We start from the raw sequence: 21,702 nt of genomic DNA, 5'->3' as shown, positions 1-21,702 counted from the left end.
CGTTAGCTTAGCGCCGTTTAGCCTCTGTCATAACAGAAAGAGTTTGGGGGGAATTAGGCGAGCGCGATGATGCGCTTCAGAAGATTTCAGCTGCAGCGCTCCGAGCTCAGAGTGTGTGTGTCTGTGGGTGTGTGTGTGTGTGTGTGTGTGTGTGTGTGTGTGTGTGTGTGTGTGTTCCAGGGTTTTGGGTTCTTTGCCTTCAGAGATGATGTGTAGGGAATGAAAAATAAACCTAGGCACAATAACACACACACACACACACACACACACACACACACACACACACACACTGCTCTTACTAGAACAAAGTAAACCTGCTCATTCAAAAACACTAATAAAACAAGTATTTCCAAAACAGTAAGTTTACAGTAGACGGGAAAAAAAACCCTTTAATTTTAATGTAAGTAGATTCTTCTCTGAGTCACTTTGGAGAATTTCTATTGGTCAGAACATCATAAATTATGATACAGTAGCTGCGTTCCGAAGCCTTTCTTGGCTGATACATCATAGAAGCCTGTTCCAAACTGAAGGACCCTTCGTATACAGCCTAGAAATGCAGCCTACGTTCTGAGTGATTTTGAGGACACGACTAATGTATCCTTCCAGGCCTTCGGTTACCCACAGTTCTCTGCACCATGAAAATGACGGAGAACGAGGCCGTTGGAGCAGAGCTCGTTTTAAATTGTAAGTTATTCATGTACTTAAATTCATCTTTGTTCCCTTATAAAGTGTAAAATGACTGATAAATGAAAGTATTCGTCCATATATCGTATGTCGTCCATATATATTATTTTATATAGAAGTATTTGTGCCTGTATGTACTACATAAGAGCATCTCCTCCATTTCCATGAAGAAATGAAAAAGCAACAAACTCAGTGCAGCGGCTCCATTTTCTCTCACCAGTTTCGCGCCACAAATGCGAGGCGGGACGTTTCTGGTGACGTCACCACACAGCCTCGTTAGGACTGCTCTATTTGTGTGACCGATAGGCTACTAAGGAGGAGTCTTCATAGGACAGTCCTACCGAGGACCCACACTACCTCAGCTGCAGCCTGGGCTTTGGAACGCAGCTAGTGTGAAAGACAGCTGATGTGCTCCAATGATAAAGAAAAATAAAAAACGACAAAAATAGAGACTATTTTTGACAGCAACAATATAGAAACTCTAGTAGGTAGCATGTTAACCTTACAGTCAGCAAATTAAAGAACTTAGACCACTTATAAATGTAATATTAATGATTGATAACGACTTTTTTTCTTTTAATTTTATACGCCTGAGGATTCTGAGTAGAAATCCATTATCCATTATCCAAAACTCCAGTCCTGGTTTTACTTCAGCTCTTGTCATGTGTGTGTGAGAAACAGTGTTTTGCTTCTAAATTATAGTTTAATGAGTCGTAATGATGGCAAAGCTGTTATTTCCCTTCATGCAGTGTCGCTCGAAGACGTGTAACGGTCCATCCTGCTAACAAATTATTTACAGGAGCAACTGTGAGCGCAGATGGTATTAGCATTAAACAAGGTATTAGCATTAATGTTTACCTTTTTAAAATCATTTTCATTTCCCATGTCTGCAAAACTTAATGTAAAAGGCGGTAATGCTTTGTCGCCCCCTCTGGCTAAAATGGAAACAGTCCTAGATAAACAGAACATCTAACTGCAGAATACATGAAATAATCAGTATTTATTGAAAATTTAGCTTTTCAGGCCAACACAAATAAAAAGATGGTTCTCCAAGGGTTCTTTAGTATAAGCAATGTTTGTATACAGAACCAAGAACACTCAAAGAGTATCTGCATACTGTTAAATGGTTCTTCAGATCGATGGAAAATGTGCTGTTTATGGTTCTATTTGGCACCAAAAAGAGTTCTGCAAAGGTTACAATGGCAAGTTTGAAACAATAGAGAAACCTGTTTTGGAGCTATATGGAAACATTTTCAAAAAGGTTCTATACAGAACCATATGCAACACATTCTCCATCAATCTGAAGAACCATTTCACTGTGCAAAGAACTTTAATATTTATACCAGCATTAAAACCTCATTCTCTGTTCATTTTGCTCGTGTTATTGTTTGCTATCCGGTGTCGACCAGAGGAGGATGGGTTCCACTTCTGAGTCTTGGTTCCTCTCAAGGGTTCTTGCTCTTAGGGAGTTTTCCTTGCCACTGTCACCACTGGTGACGCTCACGGGGACTGGAACCCGGATTTTTCTGTAAAGCTGCTTTGTGACAACACCTGTTGTAAAAAGCGCTATATAAATAAACTTTGACTTGACTTGCATGCAAATGGTTCTTTGAGTGTTCATGGATCTATATAGAACCACTTTACTAAAGAACCCTTGAGGGACCATCTTTTTTAAGAGTGTGGTTGAAGTAGTGAATCTGCTGAATTAGAGTAAAGGTCAGTTTTTTTTAATAAATTAAATGGCTGGAATTTTACAGATTTTTACCCTCGTTGAGAAAACCTACTGTTAATTAACGGGTTTAGTTTCACGCCCTGTTTTTATTTTTATAGATTTTTTTTTTTACACTGTAGTTCAGCTGAGGGAGCTCCAGAACAGGTATACACTGTATTTTATGGCTAACAGAACCATCATTATAAATATCACGCTTTATTTTGCACTTTGGGTTATGAAAGGCCAGTTCGGGGTCAGTTTCGGACACAATACCGGATTGTATTTGGGTTCAGACCAAAATTTCAGACCCAACAATAGCTCCAACACACACACACACACATCAGTAGTCCTTGTTCAACAAAGACTGCAGACACACTTTTGCCCAAAAGGCACTTTCACACTGTTATATATATAAACAGCACATGACAAAAATACAACACACCCAGCTCCACGTCTATTTACAGCTCTGTGTGCCTGACAGTATAAGACTGTGTTCGAATGTGTAAACACTCCTTATTGTGTGTTGTTTATGTCCCTGTGTGTCTGTTTACAGCCCCCCCTGTGTGATATATTCCTGATTTAACCTGCACTTAATAAACTCTAACGCTGTGAGTTTACTCCAGACATTCACTGCACAATTCCTGCACATCCACCGGGTGAAATAACAATTAACTATACAAGTATAATGTGGAAGTGGGCGTTATGATGATTAGTGGAGTAACAATTCACAAAATTCGGTAACACTTTATTCAGATAGCCCACTGTAGACATCTTATAGATGCTTATCTTACATTTAGCTTACATTCAATTAAACATCTATTAAATTCACCCTTTAATTCACCCAATTTATTCATAATCGTAATAATACCAACCATAATACTGTTGAGGATCGACAGGTTTACCGGATAGTTTTATAATTATTTATTTATCTATAAATCATCTACTGAGGCCATCCAAATAAGTGGAACCCAAAATTCTAAGTCGATTCATTTCAATTGGATGCATTTTTTGATACAGCAATAATGATTATTTTACATATATTATTTACCATATTTAAGCACAACATTTCAATTAGCAGCACAGAAGCACTAAACAGTGAAACAGCTAATATTCTATAAGGTGACCACTTTTTTTTTTTTAATGAAATTCCAGCTCGGTGACCAGTATATCATAAAAATAGCCAATGTTTTTTTTATCTATGATATAAAAAAGGGGACAGTTTTGGTTTCATGTACATTTTAGAAATTAAGTCACTATAAATAAAAAGGGTCTCAAAAGTCACTAAGTCTAGCAGCTGAGGCAGGAACGAGGCAGGGATACGATTACCACAAAAGATTCAGTGGTTGTATGAGCCCATAATTCATATTTGTATTAAATATTTTGGAAATAATAAGAGACCTGTGGCTACAGAAGGGTTTCTGTGAAACATCATCACAGAGATTTGTGCAAAACTAGGGGCAGAAAGCAAGAGAGTGACACTCTTTATGGCAGAAAGCAACAATGACCAGGAGTAGTAAACTGCACCAAGCACAGAGAAGATGGCTGGAGAATGTTTAATATCCTGAGAGGATCACATCCCTTTGCCAAACACCACAGAAGACTATGGATCCAGGCCATCAAAAGGGCAGGCTGGGGTCCCGATGGTCCCAAAGGCAGTAAAGTCTGTGTAGCGCCCACTTCGCATCTGAATGCAGTGGTTTTTGACAGGCTGATCAGCTGTCGACACATCCGAACTGTAGTAATACTGGCAGCATTTTCTGATTTAGACAAGGAAAATCAGCTACCTATTTTCCAGTTCCACCTTAAATGGTGTCTGAGTGGGCAGCGGCCTGAGGTGCCAGACTGTAACTGCCGCACCATTTAAGGTGGAACTGGAAAATCCGAACAAGAAGCTGGCGAATAAGAAGCTGACTTCAACTTCGTGAGATTTAGGCCATCAAAATATCCTACCTACAGTTTTATGTAGCGCTCTACTTGTAAATACGCGCTACGGTTGGACATTTTAACAAGGTCGCACAATTCGTCAGAACACCGGGATGTTTCTGTTTGCTAACATTAGCTAGTGAGGTAATGAGTATGTTAGCACTGTGTGTGATTCATATCAATGCTAGCTAAACAGGCCAACTGAACTGTCTGTTTGCTTAGCTTAGCAATGCTAGCAGTCATTATCGGGATTGGTACAAAATCCTGTTTTTGCAGCGTTGCCAGCGTTAGCTGATTTGGTCTATAGAAAGCCTGTAAACACCTACCACATTACAGACATTATTTCATTTTATCCATTTATTTTCATCAACTGTAAGAATTTTCCTCCTGTATCTTCTTAAATGTTTATTTTTGCAATCAAAAATAAAGTTAAGCCTCTTAAAATGTGGTAATGTTGTGTATCTGGTGCACGTTGTCCATTCCGACTTCCATCCTCACTTTGATCATCAAGGTACAAACAGTGTAAATGTTCCCTCAAAGGGTGATTTTAAGGTCCAATGGTGAACCTTAACTAAGTTTTTCCAGGTGAAAAGTTCGTATTTGTACCTTTTCATAACCGAATGTTTTAAAACAGAACAGTAAAATAAAAAGCCGGGAAACGAGACGGGGTGTGTGGAATTAAAGGTACCCTTGAGGGTTCCACCCCAGTGACAAGAGGGGTACTGCCCCAGTGACAGTTTAGCACCTTTATTTCTGAGAGTAACTCTTAGCTATAAGCCCATCTGATCATCAATATCAATAAGAAATCTTCCAGATATTCACATTTTTTATCATGCAACCCCCCCAAAGTCCACACGCAGATCTTTTATACCACAGATCTTCTTTAAATAAAGACAGATTTTTTGGTTTGTGTGTAGGAGGAACCATCTGTATGCATTATTGATCAATCTGCCCGTTTTCATCAGCAGATTCTGCCAAAAAAATCACCGCTTGGGAATCAAACATATTACAGCACAGCCCCCACAGTCAGAGAGAGAGAGAGAGAGAGAGAGAGAGAGAGAGAGAGAGAGAGAAAGAGAGAGAGAGAGAGAGAGAGAGAGAGAGAGAGGGAGAAAACGCTAAAGCCCAAATACAACATGCAACCCGGCAAATATTACTTATAATACTGTCAAAACAGGCTCAAAGTTTCATCTAGAAGTAGTAAATTTGCTGCAAAGCTGACATTCAGTAGATGCAAAACGCAGAACGGACCATAAAGCGTCCAGGCCTGCACAGTATGTTGTTTGTTTAATCCCTATTATGATGTTGGCCTTTGCAATACTGATACCACAGAAGGCTGCAATATGCAAATGAGTTCTCTAACCAATCACAGTCTGCTGTGATCACAGTTCCAGATGACTTTATATTTGTGTTTCGATTGATTAAGGTATTCAAGTAATTCGATAAAAATATATTGTTTTGGTGTAATTTAAGCAGACTGATCTTTAACTACCTTACTTTAATTTATTTATAATTAGCCTTTTGTCTATAATGTGCAGCTCAACTTCCTGATAAACTCAACATGCTTTTGGTTACATATAAAGTATTGTAACTTTGCTTTAAAAGGTGCAATTAATTAGCTATCAGTTAGTAACAACTGCAAATGGTTGAGTATCCACAATTAATTAGTCAGTAACTACTATAAATTATTCAATATTTAGTATGAATTATTCCGTATCTACTATGAGGTACTCAGTATCTACTATTAATTGTTCAGTAACTACCATGAATTATTCCGTATTTACTAAGAATTATGCGGTATCCAGAATTAATTATTCAGAATCTACTATTAATTACTCAGTAACTTCCAAAAATTATTCAGTATTTACTATGAATTATTCGGTATCTAGAATTAATTATTCAGAATCTATTATGAAATAGTAACTATTACACATTATTCAGTATCTACTATAAATGATTCAGTAGCTACTATGAATTATTCAGTTTTACTATGAATTATTCAGTATCTTGAATTAATTATTCTGAATCTATAATGAATTAGTAAGTAACTATTACAAATTATTCAGTATCTACAATTAATTACTCAGTATCTACTATATATTTTCCAGAATTTACTATGAATTACTGAGTGAACACTATGAATTATAAAGTATTGTGCAAATGTCAGTATCTACTATGAATTATTCAGTAGTTACTATGAATTATTCAGTATTCACTATAAATTAGCCTATATAACTATAATGAATTAGTAAGTATCTATTATGAATTGCTTAGTGTCTACTACAAATTGCTCATTATCTACTATAAATTATTCAGTTTCCACTAAGAATTATTACTAAAATGAATTGGTCAGTATTTACTCATCAACAATTACTATGAATTACAATGAACTGCGGTGAATTAATATAAATTATTCAGTGGCAACTACTGATATTTAAATATTTACTATGGATTGGTCAGTATTTACTATAAATTATTCAGTATCTATTAAAATATAGTCAGTAACTGCTATGAATTATTTGGTATCAAGCATTATATAGAAAATATAATTATAAATTATATATAATTATTATGAATTATTTGGACAATACTATGAAATGTTTGAGCTGTGTGTGTGACTGTGTCTCTGACAAAGAGCGGGTTTAGAGAATCAGGAGCGACGCCCTGTATTATAAACACACACACACACACACTGAGGCAGTGTTTAGATGGAGATAAAGTGTGTAAATGGCCTGGCTGTCAGTAAACATGCTTTATTGACCGCGTCCCATTAACCTCATTCACTCTGAGTGAACGGATAACACAGCCTGCAGCACACACACACACACACACACACACACACACACACACACAGAATAAAATACAACACCCTACTGAGCATTTAAAACTCTGTATGTGTGTGTGTTCCAGTCAGAAATCCAGCACTCATCACTATCAGTGACACAGAGACACACAAGCAGAGAGGGAGAGAGAGAGAGAGAGAGAGAGAGAGAGAGAGAGAGAGAGTGAGAGAGTGAGAGAGGGGGGCAGAGGCAGAGAGAGCAAAAGTGGCAAAGTAAAACAGGATCAAAGAAAGACAGAACGAGAAAAAAGAAGCATGAAGAAAAACAGGATCAAAGAAAGCAAGAAAGGAAAGAAAAAGAAGAGTGACGTGAAACAGAATCAAAGAAAAAAGATAAAAAGAAGAATGGAAACTGGATTAAAGAAAAAGAAAGAAAGAAAGAAAGAAAGAAAGAAAGAAAGAAAGAAAGAAAACAGGACAGGCAGCCTCTTCTTTTTCTCTTTGGCCTTCTCCTCTGTATTTGTCTCTCCTGATCTCTCTTCCTTCTCTCTCTTTTTCTCTCAACCGTTCTTCCTCTTTTCTCTTCTCATCCTCTCCTGTCTGCTTCTCTTATCTCCTCCACTCCTCCACTCCTCCATTCTGCTCTGTGGTTCTGCAGGTTTGGGCTTTTCTCTGAGTGTGTGTCAGTGGCAGCAAAATCAATACACTCCTCACACACACACATATACACACACATACACACACACACACACACACACACACACACACACACACACACACACACACACCGCCTTCACCTGCTGAGTGTGAATGTGTTTGAGTGTGTGTAGAGTTGAGTGATGCAGGTTGATCTGAAGGTCAGTTTTAAAAAGCTTTAGAAAGCGTCGTGGAGGACATGAGCAGTGACACTGTTACGAGGTGGATGCTGTAATAAGTAGATATATATAGATATAGAGTCTTTCTTAAACTCAAGGATGCTCTACAATTCCAGTCAAACTCCACTGTCACATACAAAGTCTGCATCTCGCAGCCAAGTAAAACTTACTGTCACGATGTGAAATCCCCAGCTTGCAGCCTAGTCAAACTCCACTGTCACATACAAAGTCTTCATCTCGTGGCCTAGTCAAACTCCACTGTCACATACAAAGTCCTCATCTCGTGGCCTAGTCAGTCTCCACTGTCACACACAAAGTCCTCATCTCGTGGTCTTGTCAAACTCCGCTGTCACATACAAAGTCCTCATCTTGTGGCCTAGTCAAACTCCACTGTCACACACAAAGTCCTCATCTTGTGGCCTAGTCAAACTACGCTGTCACATACAAAGTCCTCATCTTGTGGCCTAGTCAAACTCCACTGTCACACACAAAGTCCTCATCTTGTGGCCTAGTCAAACTACGCTGTCACATACAAAGTCCTCATCTTGTGGCCTAGTCAAACTCCACTGACACACACAAAGTCCTCATCTTGTGGCCTAGTCAAACTCCACTGTCACATACAAAGTCCTCATCTTGTGGCCCAGTCAAACTCCACTGTCACACACAAAGTCCTCATCTCGTGGTCTTGTCAAACTCCACTGTCACACACAAAGTCCTCATCTCGTGGTCTTGTCAAACTCCACTGTCACACACAAAGTCCTCATCTCGTGGTCTTGTCAAACTCCACTGTCACACACAAAGTCCTCATCTCGTGGTCTTGTCAAACTCCACTGTCACATTCAAAGTTCTCATCTTGCAGCCTAGTCAAACTCCAATGTCACACACAAAGTCCCCATCTAGTGGCCCAGTCAAACGTGGCCCAGTCAAACTGGTTAAACTCCACTGTCATGACATGAAGTCCCTGATTTGCTGCCTAGCTCAACTCCATTGTTAAGATGCAAAGTCCCTAACTCACTGCCTAGTCAAACTAGTCAAGTAGTCTCTATACACTTAAAAAAGATGCCTCTTCAAGGGTTCTTTAGTTAAGGCAATGGTTCTATTAAGAACCACGAGTTCTGTAAAGAACCATTTCATGCTTAAATGGCTCTCCACATGAATCTTTTTGAAAATGTTTCTAAATAGCACTAAAAAGGACTCTTCTAATGTATACAAACTTGACATCATAACAATAGCAGGATTGATATAGAACCATATACAACATATTTTCCATTAATCTGAAGAACAATTTCACCATGCAAAGAACCATTTAATCATGAAATGGTTCTATATAGAACTCGTGGTTCTAAATAGAACCATTGCCTTTACTAAAGAACCCTTGAAGAACCAATATTTTTAAAAATGTACACTTAAATATATACAGGTACATAAAAGTACAAAGTAATTGTTTTAAAAAATTAATAATCAGGTCCATTCCTGACAAGCTGATCATGACATATATCACTAGCAAAAAATGTATCTACCTCAAATGAGCTTACAAACTTTTATGCTAGGTTTGGAGATTTTTTTCTATATTTGTTGTTTCCATCAATCTTTTTTGAGATGTCAAAATACACATAAAAATGTAGGTGGAAGTTTAGCTACTTTTAATCATATCATTCAATAACACAGTCAGTGAATGTTGAATAAGAGACAAGCCTCAAGTTTGCCAGTAGAGGGCGCTTCTATGGAACCACAGAATAAATAAATAAAATCACTCTCAATCCTCTCTCTCTCTCTTTATTTTCCTCCTCTCTTCATCTTCCCTCTCTCTATTTCTCCTGACAGCTCGGTCTTCACCGCAGCCTCTGCATCAGGAGCAGCACTAAAGCGGAGGAAGCAATTTTCCCGCCGTCGTATAAAAACCACACCAGGACATGCGGTGGGCAATTACGGCCGACGCTGACAGCTTTAGGGCGACGGCCTCATTGTAAATTTTCCACTTCACGTGTCACTGGGGACTTTCTACACACTACAGATCTCAGGATATACCGGCATAAGTCCCAGGAAACCCCATGACCTTTCCGCTCCTCTGGAGCTCTATGAGGGTTGAGGGGGAGTTTTGGGAAAAACCTTGGATCCTCGGTTCTTCCCGAAGGAGCAAGAGCTAATTTGAGCTGGAGGAGAGCAGCATGGATAATCTAAGGTTCTACGGAGACAGGATGAGATGCTAATGAGATAAGGAGAGCCAGGTAAGGTGAGCCAGTAACCAAAAGGTTGTGGGTTCCAACCCCAGGACTGACTGGATGTTTCTAGGTGTGTCTCTAGCTGCTCTGCTGGAGGATAAGTGATACCACGATGCTCCTAGACTGGATATATTTATTTAAAGAACCTTTAAAAGATGGCTCTTTAAAGGACATCTGTTGTAAATTAAACTTTTTAAAGAACCTCCACATAATGTACTGGTTACATATCAATAAAAAAATCTTAGAACTGTATGTCCAAGTTAATTTTTAAGACTGTACCCACTTCAAAAAAGAAGTTTTTTTTAAAGGTTCTTTAGTAAAGGCAATGGTTTGATTTAGAACCATGAGTTCTATATAAAACCATTTCTTAAATGGCTCTTTGCATGGTGAAATGTTCTTCAGATTGATGTAGAATGTGTTGTTTATGGTTCTATATAGCACCAAAAAGAGTTCTTCTATTGTTCTGATGTCAAGCTTGTATACAATAGAAGAACCCTTTTTGGTACTATACAGAACATTATACAACACATTCTACATCAATCTGAAGAATCATTTCACCATGCAAAGAACCATTTAATCATACAACTCATAGTTCTAGACAGAATCACTGCCTTCACTAAAGAACCCTTAAAGAACCATCTGTTTTAAGTGTGAGGTATTAGGGCTGGTTATTGCCAATATATCACAATACCTACATTTAGAGTCAGTTATTCATTCAGCCTAATGAGAAACTGTAGAACAGACTTAGTTTATATCACAATACCTACATTTAGAGTCGGCTATTCATTCAACCTAATGAGAAACTGTAGAACAGACTCAGTTTATATCACAATACCTACATTTAGAGCCAGTTATTCATTCAACCTAATGAGAAACTGTAGAACAGACTCAGTTTATATCACAATACCTACATTTAGAGTCAGTTATTCATTCAACCTAATGAGAAACTGTAGAACAGACTCAGTTTATATCACAATACCTACATTTAGAGTCAGTTATTCATTCAGCCTAATGAGAAACTGTAGAACACAGACGGCTAAGAGTTCTTTTTGTATAGGGTTCTTCATTGAACTAAAGCAACTGGCTTGAATATATAGATAAACAAATATTGATGCCAACGTTAAAAGTATCAATTAAAAATCATAAAAGAATAAATCATGATTCAATTATTAACCATTGTATCAACACATCTGTACTCTGGAAAGCTTTCCTCAAGCTTTAGAGAAAGTAGCTGTGTGCTTTGGGATCAATGGATCAATCGTAGGGCTCTTCAGACTGATTAAAACTCACTCAGGTGGAGTTCCTTTCACACTCAGCAGCATGAGAGACGCTTCTCTTCACTGAAAGGCTCGACAGGAAAAGCAGAAGGAGATTAGGGCAACCAGCAGAGACATTTTAGGGCCATAATGTGCATCTCTGTCAATAAACTCTTTCAGTTCAATTCAGTTCAGCACATACAGTCCCAAAGCAGCTCTCCATAAATGTACATGCAACCTAGAGTCAAAAGGAGAACCTCTGTAAGTGCATTAGGACGAACCACTGAGAGGAACCAAGACTCGAAAGGAGAAACTCTGTCAGGGCATAAGAAAGAACCACTGAAAAGAACCAAGACTCAAAAGGAGAAACTCACTAAAACCATGAGGAAGAAGCACTAAAAGGAAACAAGACTCAAAAGGAGAACCTCTGTAAGTGCATGAGGACAAATTACTGAGAGGAACCAGGACTCAAAAGGAGAAACTTCCTGAGAAAATGAGGAAGAAGCACTGAAAGGAAACAAGACTCAAAAGGAGAAACTTCCTGAGAACGTGAGGAAGAACCACTGAAAGGAACCAAGACTCAAAAGGAGAACCTCTGTAAGTGCATGAGGACAAACTACTGAGAGGAACCAGGACTCAAAAGGAGAAACTTCCTGAGAAAATGAGGAAGAACCACTGAAAGGAACTAAGACTCAAAAGGAGAACCTCTGTGAGTGCATGAGGACAAATTACTGAGAGGAACAAGGACTCAAAAGGAGAAACTCTGTCAGAGCATAAGAAAGAAGCACTGAAAGGAACCGAAACTCATAAGGAGAACCTCTGTAAGTGCATGAGGGCGAACCACTGAAAGCAACCAAAACTCAAAAGGAGAACATCTCTAAGGGCATGAGAAAGAACTCCTGAGAGGAACCAACACTCAAAAAGAGAACCTTCCTAAAAACCAAGGCTGCATCCCAAACAAAAATAGTGTGTAAAAAATATGCATTTCCAAATATGCTAAAGGTGCATTCGTTTGTGAAGTATAGAAGTGTGTGGTTTGGCACGAATCTCAAGACTACAAAGGAGAAACTCCATAGGAGCATGAGGAAAAACCACTGAGAGGAACCATGACCCAAAAGGAGAACCTCCTTAGGGGCATGAGAAAGAAGTTCATCAGAACTCAAACTTTCAGAAGCCAGTTGCACCAGCTGAACGTAAGTTTGATCGTAAGTTGGGGTGGAAACATTACAGGAAACATTACATGCAGCAACAAGACTCGCATTTCTCTCTTTTCAAGCCACATTTGCTTTGTTTAAGGTGTGTCGGTCGTATTAGCTATAATTCAAAAAGAGCGAGTTTTTTACAATAAAGTGGACTTTTAAAAAGTGGTGTCCATCTCTTGTATGTGTGTTTATTCTGTTCTGCTGCTAGAATGTCTCTGATGTCCAAACTGGGTTCTCGAGCACAATACAGCGTGATTCAAAAAGATTCATCCATTTTTAAAATGATTTATTTCACTTGTAAATCATTACAGAACAATGCAGTAAACTGTAAATGTTTTAAATGAGCATAAAGTTTATTATGTAATTGTACAAGGTCTCAGTATGAACCTCCTCCAGCTGTACAGACAACATCAACGCCATAGTCAAACTCATCCCATACTGGATTGAGCATGTCGGGTGTCGCTGCACTCACGGCTCTTTCAGTGCGATTTCAGAGATCATCCAGTGTTGTGGAACCAACGACGAACGCTCTGAGCTGTTGGAGCTTCACTGCCCATGAAAATCACACTACACAGTTATGACGGATTCACTCTTATTGAAGTGGAGAACGCAGAACGCTTTCTGCTCAGGGGTCTCATCTCCTCTCAGACTGAAGGGAGCCATGTTCCACTGACAGTCAGAAACTGTCAGACCCCTCTTTCAATTGGTATGTGATTGGTTCCTAGGCGCCTCACGGTTGAAAAAAATGTTGCTTTGAAATCGGATGAATCTTTTTGAATCACCCTGTCTTTTAACAGCACTTTATCAATGAACGTTAGTGAAGCTGAGGCTAATGTAATCGCTATTTGAATCTGTTAAATGACAGAAAGTTAATGTTAGCTATGATAGTTATATTTTAAAAAATAATCTGATTGTATGATAATAAGGTCAGCGTCACACAAGACCTGAGCACTGATGGAGCTGCTCTTATTGCTCTGCACGCAGTTAAGTACATGCAGAGTTCTGGAACGACCCTGTAGAAAAATATCTCAGCTCCAGACACAAAGTAGGACTCAGGGCTCTGTTACTGTGTGTGTTGTGTAAATCTGAGGCAGGAGGTCTGTGATCCTTTCTATCTCCAATCGATGAAAACAGGTGTATCTATCCTGCAGAAGTGGTTGCCGACACAAACCTGAGATGTATTTCATTTTCTTGCATGTTTTCCCGTCGATCGAATTGACCAGCCATTTTAACTGATTTTTTTAAGGCAGAACTTACACCAACTACAGGGTGTGTGTACATTTTAAGTTATAACTTAAAGCTACATTGAAACTATACTACTTGGTGCAACCAGTAAAATTCTAGTAGCTCATAAACCTGAATGTAGAAGCAGTTTACGTTCAAACTAGGCTACGATCAAACTAAACATTTAGCTGGTGCAACTGCAGGCAGTTGTTCAAACTGGAAAATCTTTCAAATCATCATTTGAACAAAACCTGATCTTCATACGATGGAAGACACTTTGATGATCATGAAGCTGAGAGATCAGCTTTATGATCACTGAACTTTTGCTGGGAATTTTTCTTAACTGTGAAGAAGTTAAAATTTTAAACAAAAGCAAGGTGTTCCCAAATCGTCTGACCAACCAGAACAGGCAGGAAATGAGGTAACAGGACTGACCTTTCATTGGCAAAACTGGACTTCCTCTGGCAGAACATGGAGAGGGAGGAGGAGCCTGGAGCCACTTCTTGTTTGATTTCCCACAGTGCTGGAGCGCTGGGCTTCACCGTCACGAAGTTAATGCCTTCACCGTACTGAGCCCTGAGGACAAAAACAAAAACACAGGTCAGCGAACATACAAACCCAGAACGTGCAATCACAGACGGTACGAAGGGAAATTCCACTGACTTTTCAAATATTCAAAATTCAGTCATTACAATAGTCATTCAGAGTGGTTTGGTGTGAAACGCTTCATTCTAGAGAAACTTACTGAATCAGAAATGTTCACAGTGGTGGTGATAGGAACCAGACGTCCACCTCTAAAAGCTCCCTCACAGAAAGTTACTACATGAAATGGTTATGATGACTGAGACTCTGTTTGATGATAGTTTTCAGAAGATTTTGGCCTTTCATGGTGGATGGATACATAATATGCAAGGTGGTTTGAGGCAAAATAGTCCCCAAAAAACACATTATTTTGGATTTAACACTTATTTCTATCATTAAAATTCCATATAAACTCAGAAGACTCGTGTAGGTTCACTGGTGGTTCTGGATAGTAAATAAAATTTCTATATTTGTGTTGTAGTCATGGCGACCCCTGGTTCCTATCACCACCACTGTAAAGACATCTGAACCATTTCACACCAAACCACTCTGAATCACTCTGTTTACATCTCACACGCTGAGTTATGGAGGAATTTTGAAAAATTCAACTTTATCATTCACACTAAGAGATGAACACAGGAACACAGGAACAAAGACTCAAAAGGAAAAGCTCCCTAAGGACGTGAGGAACCCCAGTTTGAGTAGCTGGTGTTGGTATACAACAGTTTTTTGAGGACTTACTTTAATAGTGGACTTACTTTCATGCAATATCAATTCAGTGCGCAGGAACAGCCACGTTTAGATGCAGTCTGATGATCCATTAATAATCCGACTAATATCCGACTCAATCTGAAAAGAATATGTCCATTTATATGCCTCAGTCGGAACAGACTAGTCTATTCTGAATGAGCTATTAGTCGTCTTATTAACGGATTATCAGGCTACATGTAAATGTGACTAATGTTCATATTTCCACTCTTAACAATTACTGAAAATCACATTAATTTCATCATGAAGAAATCCAGCTTAAGTCAGGGTTACACTACAGGACTTCTTTACACTACTACAATTCTCAGTCTGGCTGAGTCTGAGCTGGTCTTTACTGCCTCCCGATCGCGTTTCAGACCAGTCGGAGTTCATCAAACATGTTTGATTTTTTCGATCCGACTCTATCTAGTTTGAACTGTTCAACGACTCAATCTGAACAGATTCCTGCAACAACCAATGAAAACTGAGAGTGCGGAAGAAGAAAACACAGCAAGTAAATAATGAAAAATGCTGAAAAGTCTCTCATGTGTGGAGCGAAGCTTTTTAATGAGCTGCATTTAAGGCCCAATTGAGTTTATGTACATTTAAAACTCTAAAAAATACCAAACTGATCACATTTTTAAATCCATGATACACTTAAACATGTTTACCTGCTGCTTCTTTACTGTGTCAAAGCAGACGGCAGAGAAAACAGCAGCAGCAGCTCGTGTTTGTTTATTTGGGTCTCCTAGTAACGGGAGAGTTCAACAAGTACCATTCGGTTAAAAGTTGAGTAGTGTGGGACTCCCCAATATTTCAGTCGGCCAAAAAATCTGCAGAAACCAGTCAGATAGCGTGAGACGCCCAGTCTGTTTATAATCTGTTCAGACTTTAAAAGTCGTGTAGTGAACCTAAGGCTTGGCCTGGCGTTCCTAATACAGGCAAGACGTCAACTACAGAATGACGACACAAATTCAGAGCACTATAGCTGTATGCAAAAGTTTAGGCACCACCTGGTCAAACACATACACAGCACAAACTTCTGCACATTTTAATGCTTTTTGCTGAATTGATCATATTGGAAAACATAAAATGTGAACTCTGCAAAAGTTACAGCAAATATTTTATGTTTTTTTTTTCCAGTATGTTAAATTCAGCAGAAAATCGAAATATAACAAACATTAGTAGAAAAGTCTCATTTTCACTAAGAAAATCAACGTTATTTGACCAAGACTGTTCAAAATTGGCATACGACTGTGTGACCACACTCTTTGATTGCATTAAACTGAATTCAAGCCGGGTTATTGATTAGCTGACTATTCAGAAAACAGGCTGAAGTTGATAATGTTAATGTAGAGTGATGTGTTGTTTATGTTAACAGGCGAAATGACTGATTAACACACTTTCCTCTGTTTCGGGAAAGTGTTTAGGGGCGGAGTTTATCATTTTGACCGGGTCACCTGACGTGTGTACGTGAGTTGTGCTTTGTATAAGCCACATGTGTGTTTATTGATGACCCCCCCCCACCGGCTTCCCCCCAGTTTCCCTCAACACTGCCGTCTCCATTTATCACTCTGACGCCACACTGCAGACTTTATTAAAGCGCAACTTCATTACACACACGCTGACCTTGGAAACGCCACACACACACTTCCAAAGCCACAGCTCCGTTCTTTTATTCTGTCCATTATTCTCTCTTCCTCTTTCCCTCCGCCCCTCTCTCGCTTTCATTACTAAAGAAGTGATGGAGCTGAGGCCTCTTTAGACTTACAATAAAAAACACTGTTTAAACTCACAATGGAGCCACAATTACCTTCTCAAAACTAACTGCCTTGACAAACAAACATCCTGCCCTCAGCATTTAAAGCAGTTGTTAAATAACTGGCTCCTGTCGTGTGTCTGAGCATCATTACTTTTTATGTTCCCTTAAAGCTCATTTGCAATGGATGTACAGTGAAGAGAAAGCAGCCGAATCAAAATGCAGGAAGCCAAACGAACTACAGCTGGACCAAATACCAGTACTGCGATCAGGCACAACATTCTGACCACCTCCTTGTTTCTACGCTCATTGTCCATTTTATCAGCTCCACTTACTATATAGGTGCACTTTGTAGTTCTACAGTTACAGACTGTAGTCCATCTGTTTCTCTGATACTTTGTTAGCCCCCTTTTACCCTGTTCTTCAGTGGGCAGGACCCCCATGGACCCTCACAGAGCAGGTACTATTTGGGTGGTGGGTCATTCTCAGCACTGCAGTAACACTGACATGGTGGTCGTGTGTTAGTGTGTGTTGCGCTGGTGCGAGTGGATCAGACACAGCAGTGCTGCTGGAGTTTTTAAACACTGTGTCCACTCACTGTCCACTCTATTAGACACTCCTACCTTGTCAGTCCACCTTGTAGAGGTAAAGTCAAAGACGATAGCTCATCTGCTGCTGCACAGTTTGTGTTGGTCATCCTCTAGTCCTTCATCAGTGGTCACAGGACGCTGCCCACAGGACGCTGTTGGCTGGATATTTTTGGTTGGTGGACTATTCTCAGTCCAGCAGTGACACTGAGGTGTTTAAAAACTCCAGCAGCACTGCTGTGTCTGATCCACTCAGACCAGCACAACACACACTAACACACCACCACCACGTCAGTGTTACTGCAGTGCTGAGAATGATCCACCACCCAAATAGTACCTGCTCTGTGAGGGTCCATGGGGGTCCTGCCCACTGAAGAACAGGGTAAAAGGGGGCTAACAAAGTATCAGAGAAACAGATGGACTACAGTCTGTAACTGTAGAACTACAAAGTGCACCTATATAGTAAGTGGAGCTGATAAAATGGACAGTGAGCGTAGAAACGAGGTGGTGGTCAGAATGTTATGCCTGATCGGTGTATTACAAACACTGTGATGTAGCAAAATTCTTCTTTAGTTTGTTTTAGAGCAATTATTTTACTAATTTAAGCTTTTAATCTATAATGAGTTAGCCTTCAATTGTTTTGTATTTCATAAAACACCTTTGTTATTATTATTATAATGAATTAGCCCTCTGAAGTTTGTAGGTCATAAAGCACTTATGCTATTATTATTATTATTATTGTTATTAGTTAGCATTCTAATGTTTTGTATTTCATGCAGCACTTTTGTTATTATTATTAACAAAAGTGCTTTATGAACTACAAAACATTAGAAGGCTAACTCATTATAGATTTTATGAAAAGCTAAAAGTAGTAAAATAATTGCTCTAAAACAAACTAAAGAAGAATCTTGTGACATCAGAGTGTTTGTAATATACTGTAACGCAATCACAGTGAAATCACAGTACTGGTATTTTGTCCAGATGTGCAGCTGTAGTTCCATTTGGTTCTATAGATTTTGATTTGGCAGCTTTATTTTCACTGTACATCCATTGAAAATAATAATAATAATAATAATAATAATAATAACAACAACAACAACAAACATTATGGAGTATTATTTTATACCTTGAACACAGCATTACATCAATATGTCTGCGTAAACAAAGAGTGCGGGTGCTAGACTGACCTGTCTGCAGTCCAGAACTGTCTCTCATTGAAAATGCATCTCATTAAGCGCTAAATATAACAACAAAGGTATGTTTGCACAGCTGAAGACTTCTGTTACAGAAGAATGGCAAAAAATCCCACTTCAGTCCTCAAACAATTACGAAAGCAGCATTATGATATCTGAATTAAAATATTTCGCTCTTGGGCTCCCCCTATAGTTGCGGAGTGTATTTCATTTTTACACCACTGTCATAAATACAAATCTTGCTTCGAGCTGAAGAAGAAGCTACAGAAGCTACAGAATCCGACTCCCCTTAGCGACACGCAGGCATAGGGACGCTACAGATTACACTGACAATTTCTATATTTTTATGTGGGAAGAACCGAAATTGGGAGTACACAGTTGCGTCCGTATCCCTGCATGATTCATAACCGAATGTTTTAAAACAGAACAGTAAAATAAAAGCCTGGAGACGAGACGGGGTGTGTGGAGTCAGTACAGCTTAGAACATATCATTTCAGTGGATTATGGTTCAGTTATGTTCCCTGACTAAAGGTACTGAGATGGACCCTTGAGGGTTCCACCCCAGTGACAAGAGGCCCACTGACCCAGTGACAGTTTAGTACCTTTATTTTCTCTTTTTCTCTCCCTGTCTTACTCTTTCCTTACCTGTCTCTCCCTTTCCTCTGCCTTCATCTTTCCTCTCTTTTTTCTGTCTTTCTCTCTGTCTCTGAAGAAGCCACAGAAGCTACAGAATCTGACTCCCCTTAGCGACGCACAGGCATAGCGACGCTACAGATTTCACCCACGGTTTCTATGTTTCTATGTGTAAAGAACCGAAATTGTGAGTACACAGTTGCGTCCGTATCCCTGCATGATGTGCATGCACACAAAGGAAGGTCGGATTCTGCCGGCGAGATGGCATTCGCCACAAACCGGCAAAGAGCCATGTCAACTTACAAGGTAGAGTCGACTATCAAGGCTTATTTGGCGTGAGACTGACAGACTGACCAAACTTTTTGCCGTGAGCTGAATTTATTTCTTTGTGTGCTGGCCTGAAACGGGACAGCGGTCAGATGACTTCTGGCACCAGAAAAACTACAAAACGTGAGACAAGGATGACACAGATCAGGTTACAGTCTACAGCGCAGTCTTATTAATAACACTGGCAGGGATGAACACTGCTGTCTCTTTTAGCTCTCACCAGAGACTCCGGTCTCCTGCTTGGTCACTCTCTCTCGCTTCCACCAACAGCATCTATTTCAGTCTCTGCAGCCCCGGTCATGATGTCCATGCTGGGAATACCGAGCTGCTTCATCTTACAGCTAGCTGAGTTGTCGGTGTGTGACGTGGTGCCGTAAAGCATTACGCGGTTCTTGTGAGAGGTCTTGTGCCGCTCCTCCAAAGTTACATAGTGCTATAGCAGGAGTTCCAGCCCAAAGTGCCAATGACAGAGACACCAATCTCACTATTATATCTAATCAAATTGATTTTGAAGCTGTTATTTTAGAGTAAAAATTGTTGCACAATGTTGCTTTAAGTCAGTGTATGAAATACTCCCTGGTATTCGGGGGTCCCATGTTGTCTAGCTAAGTTATTCACCAAAGTGTTTGTTTTATCAGTTGTTCTTCTGTAAAGTCTCCTCTTCTGTAGAGTCTCTGTTCTAGTGCGGTTCTGCGCTCTTCTTCACAGTAACTGAGATCTTCCTCGTCTCCTCTTCTGTAGAGTCTCTGTTCTAGTGCGGTTCTGCGCTCTTCCTCACAGTAACTGAGCTCTTCCTCGTCTCCTCTTCTGTCTTCAGTGTGAGAAATGAGGAACAGTCTCTTTTAGCATAACACCATAATAAATTTATTATCAGGGACCCCCAGAATTTTGATTTTGAGACATGTAGGAGGTCCAAGATATTAATTAGGGGGTCCAGGACCCCCCATGACCCCCTGTATTTTGCACCTTGCTTTAAGTGCTGTTAAAGGAAAGGTGATGTAACACAGTGGTAAACACACTCCTGTCCCAACTGTTTTAGAACGTGCTTAGAGTATATTTACAAAAAGTTTCATAAGGCAAAATATCAAATATCATGTTTTTGTAGAGTTTTCAATGTAATGCAGGTCAAACAGAATTTAATAATCACTGCTTTCTGTTTTTACTAGCATTGCACTCACAGTCTGAGCTTGTCTAGGCTGGCATTGTACACAAACCTAGACATACACACTCATACACACCTGTGGACACACACACACACTACACCCACACAGACACACATGTATATACATGTGTGCATATATATGCAAATTTACACACGTGCACAAACAGACGCGCCCTCTGGAGCAGCTGTTATTATCAGATTTACGGCTCTCGACTCCTGTGTGTGTGTCACACACACACACACACACACACACACACACACACACACAAACAAACACACACACACAAACACACAAACAAACACACGCACACACACACACTCACACACACAGGTGATGTAAATAGGTTACAGTAAAAGAAAATGACCTTTAAACAGAGAGAGAGAGAGAGAGAGACAGAGAGGAAAGAGCAAGATAGAGAGAGTGAAGAGAGAAAAACAGGAAAGGAGAGAGAGAAAGGAGAGAGAGGAGAACTAGTAGGAGAGAAAGGGAAATCAATCAAAGAAAATAAGAGAGAGAGAAGAACAACAAAGAGAGTGAGGGAAGAAAGAGGCAAAGAGAGAGGAGAGAGACACGAAAGAGGGGGATGAGAAAGAAAGAGAGAAGGAAAAGAGGGAGAGAATGTGTGGGAAAGAAAGGGAAATCAAGGAAAGAAAATGAGAGAGAGAGATAGAGAGAGAGAGAGAGTAAGAGAAAGAGAGAGTGGGTGAGAGAAAGAGAGAAAGATTAAGACAGAGAGATAGAGTAAGAGAGAGATAGAGAGAGAGAGAGAGAGAGAGAGAGAGAGAGAGAGAGAGAGACTTGACTTCTAAACCCACTTTATTTAAACAGTACC

The 21,702-nt window shown here is 39.6% G+C and overlaps 1 protein-coding gene across 1 annotated transcript in view; it reads right to left on the bottom strand.

The window, feature by feature from the left end:
* Positions 1–21,702, bottom strand: part of si:dkey-215k6.1 (transmembrane protein 132D) — a 266,900-nt gene that overhangs the window by 144,398 nt on the left and 100,800 nt on the right. The window contains exon 6 of the mRNA XM_036599061.1: positions 14,315–14,455. Within this exon, the coding sequence (XP_036454954.1) occupies positions 14,315–14,455 (141 nt within the window). The remainder of the gene's footprint in view (positions 1–14,314; positions 14,456–21,702) is intronic.

The sequence above is a fragment of the Colossoma macropomum genome, unplaced genomic scaffold (genome assembly GCF_904425465.1).
Source record: "Colossoma macropomum unplaced genomic scaffold, Colossoma_macropomum, whole genome shotgun sequence".
Classification (NCBI taxonomy): Eukaryota; Metazoa; Chordata; class Actinopteri; order Characiformes; family Serrasalmidae; genus Colossoma; species Colossoma macropomum.
This window is presented reverse-complemented; position numbering and strand designations above follow the sequence as displayed.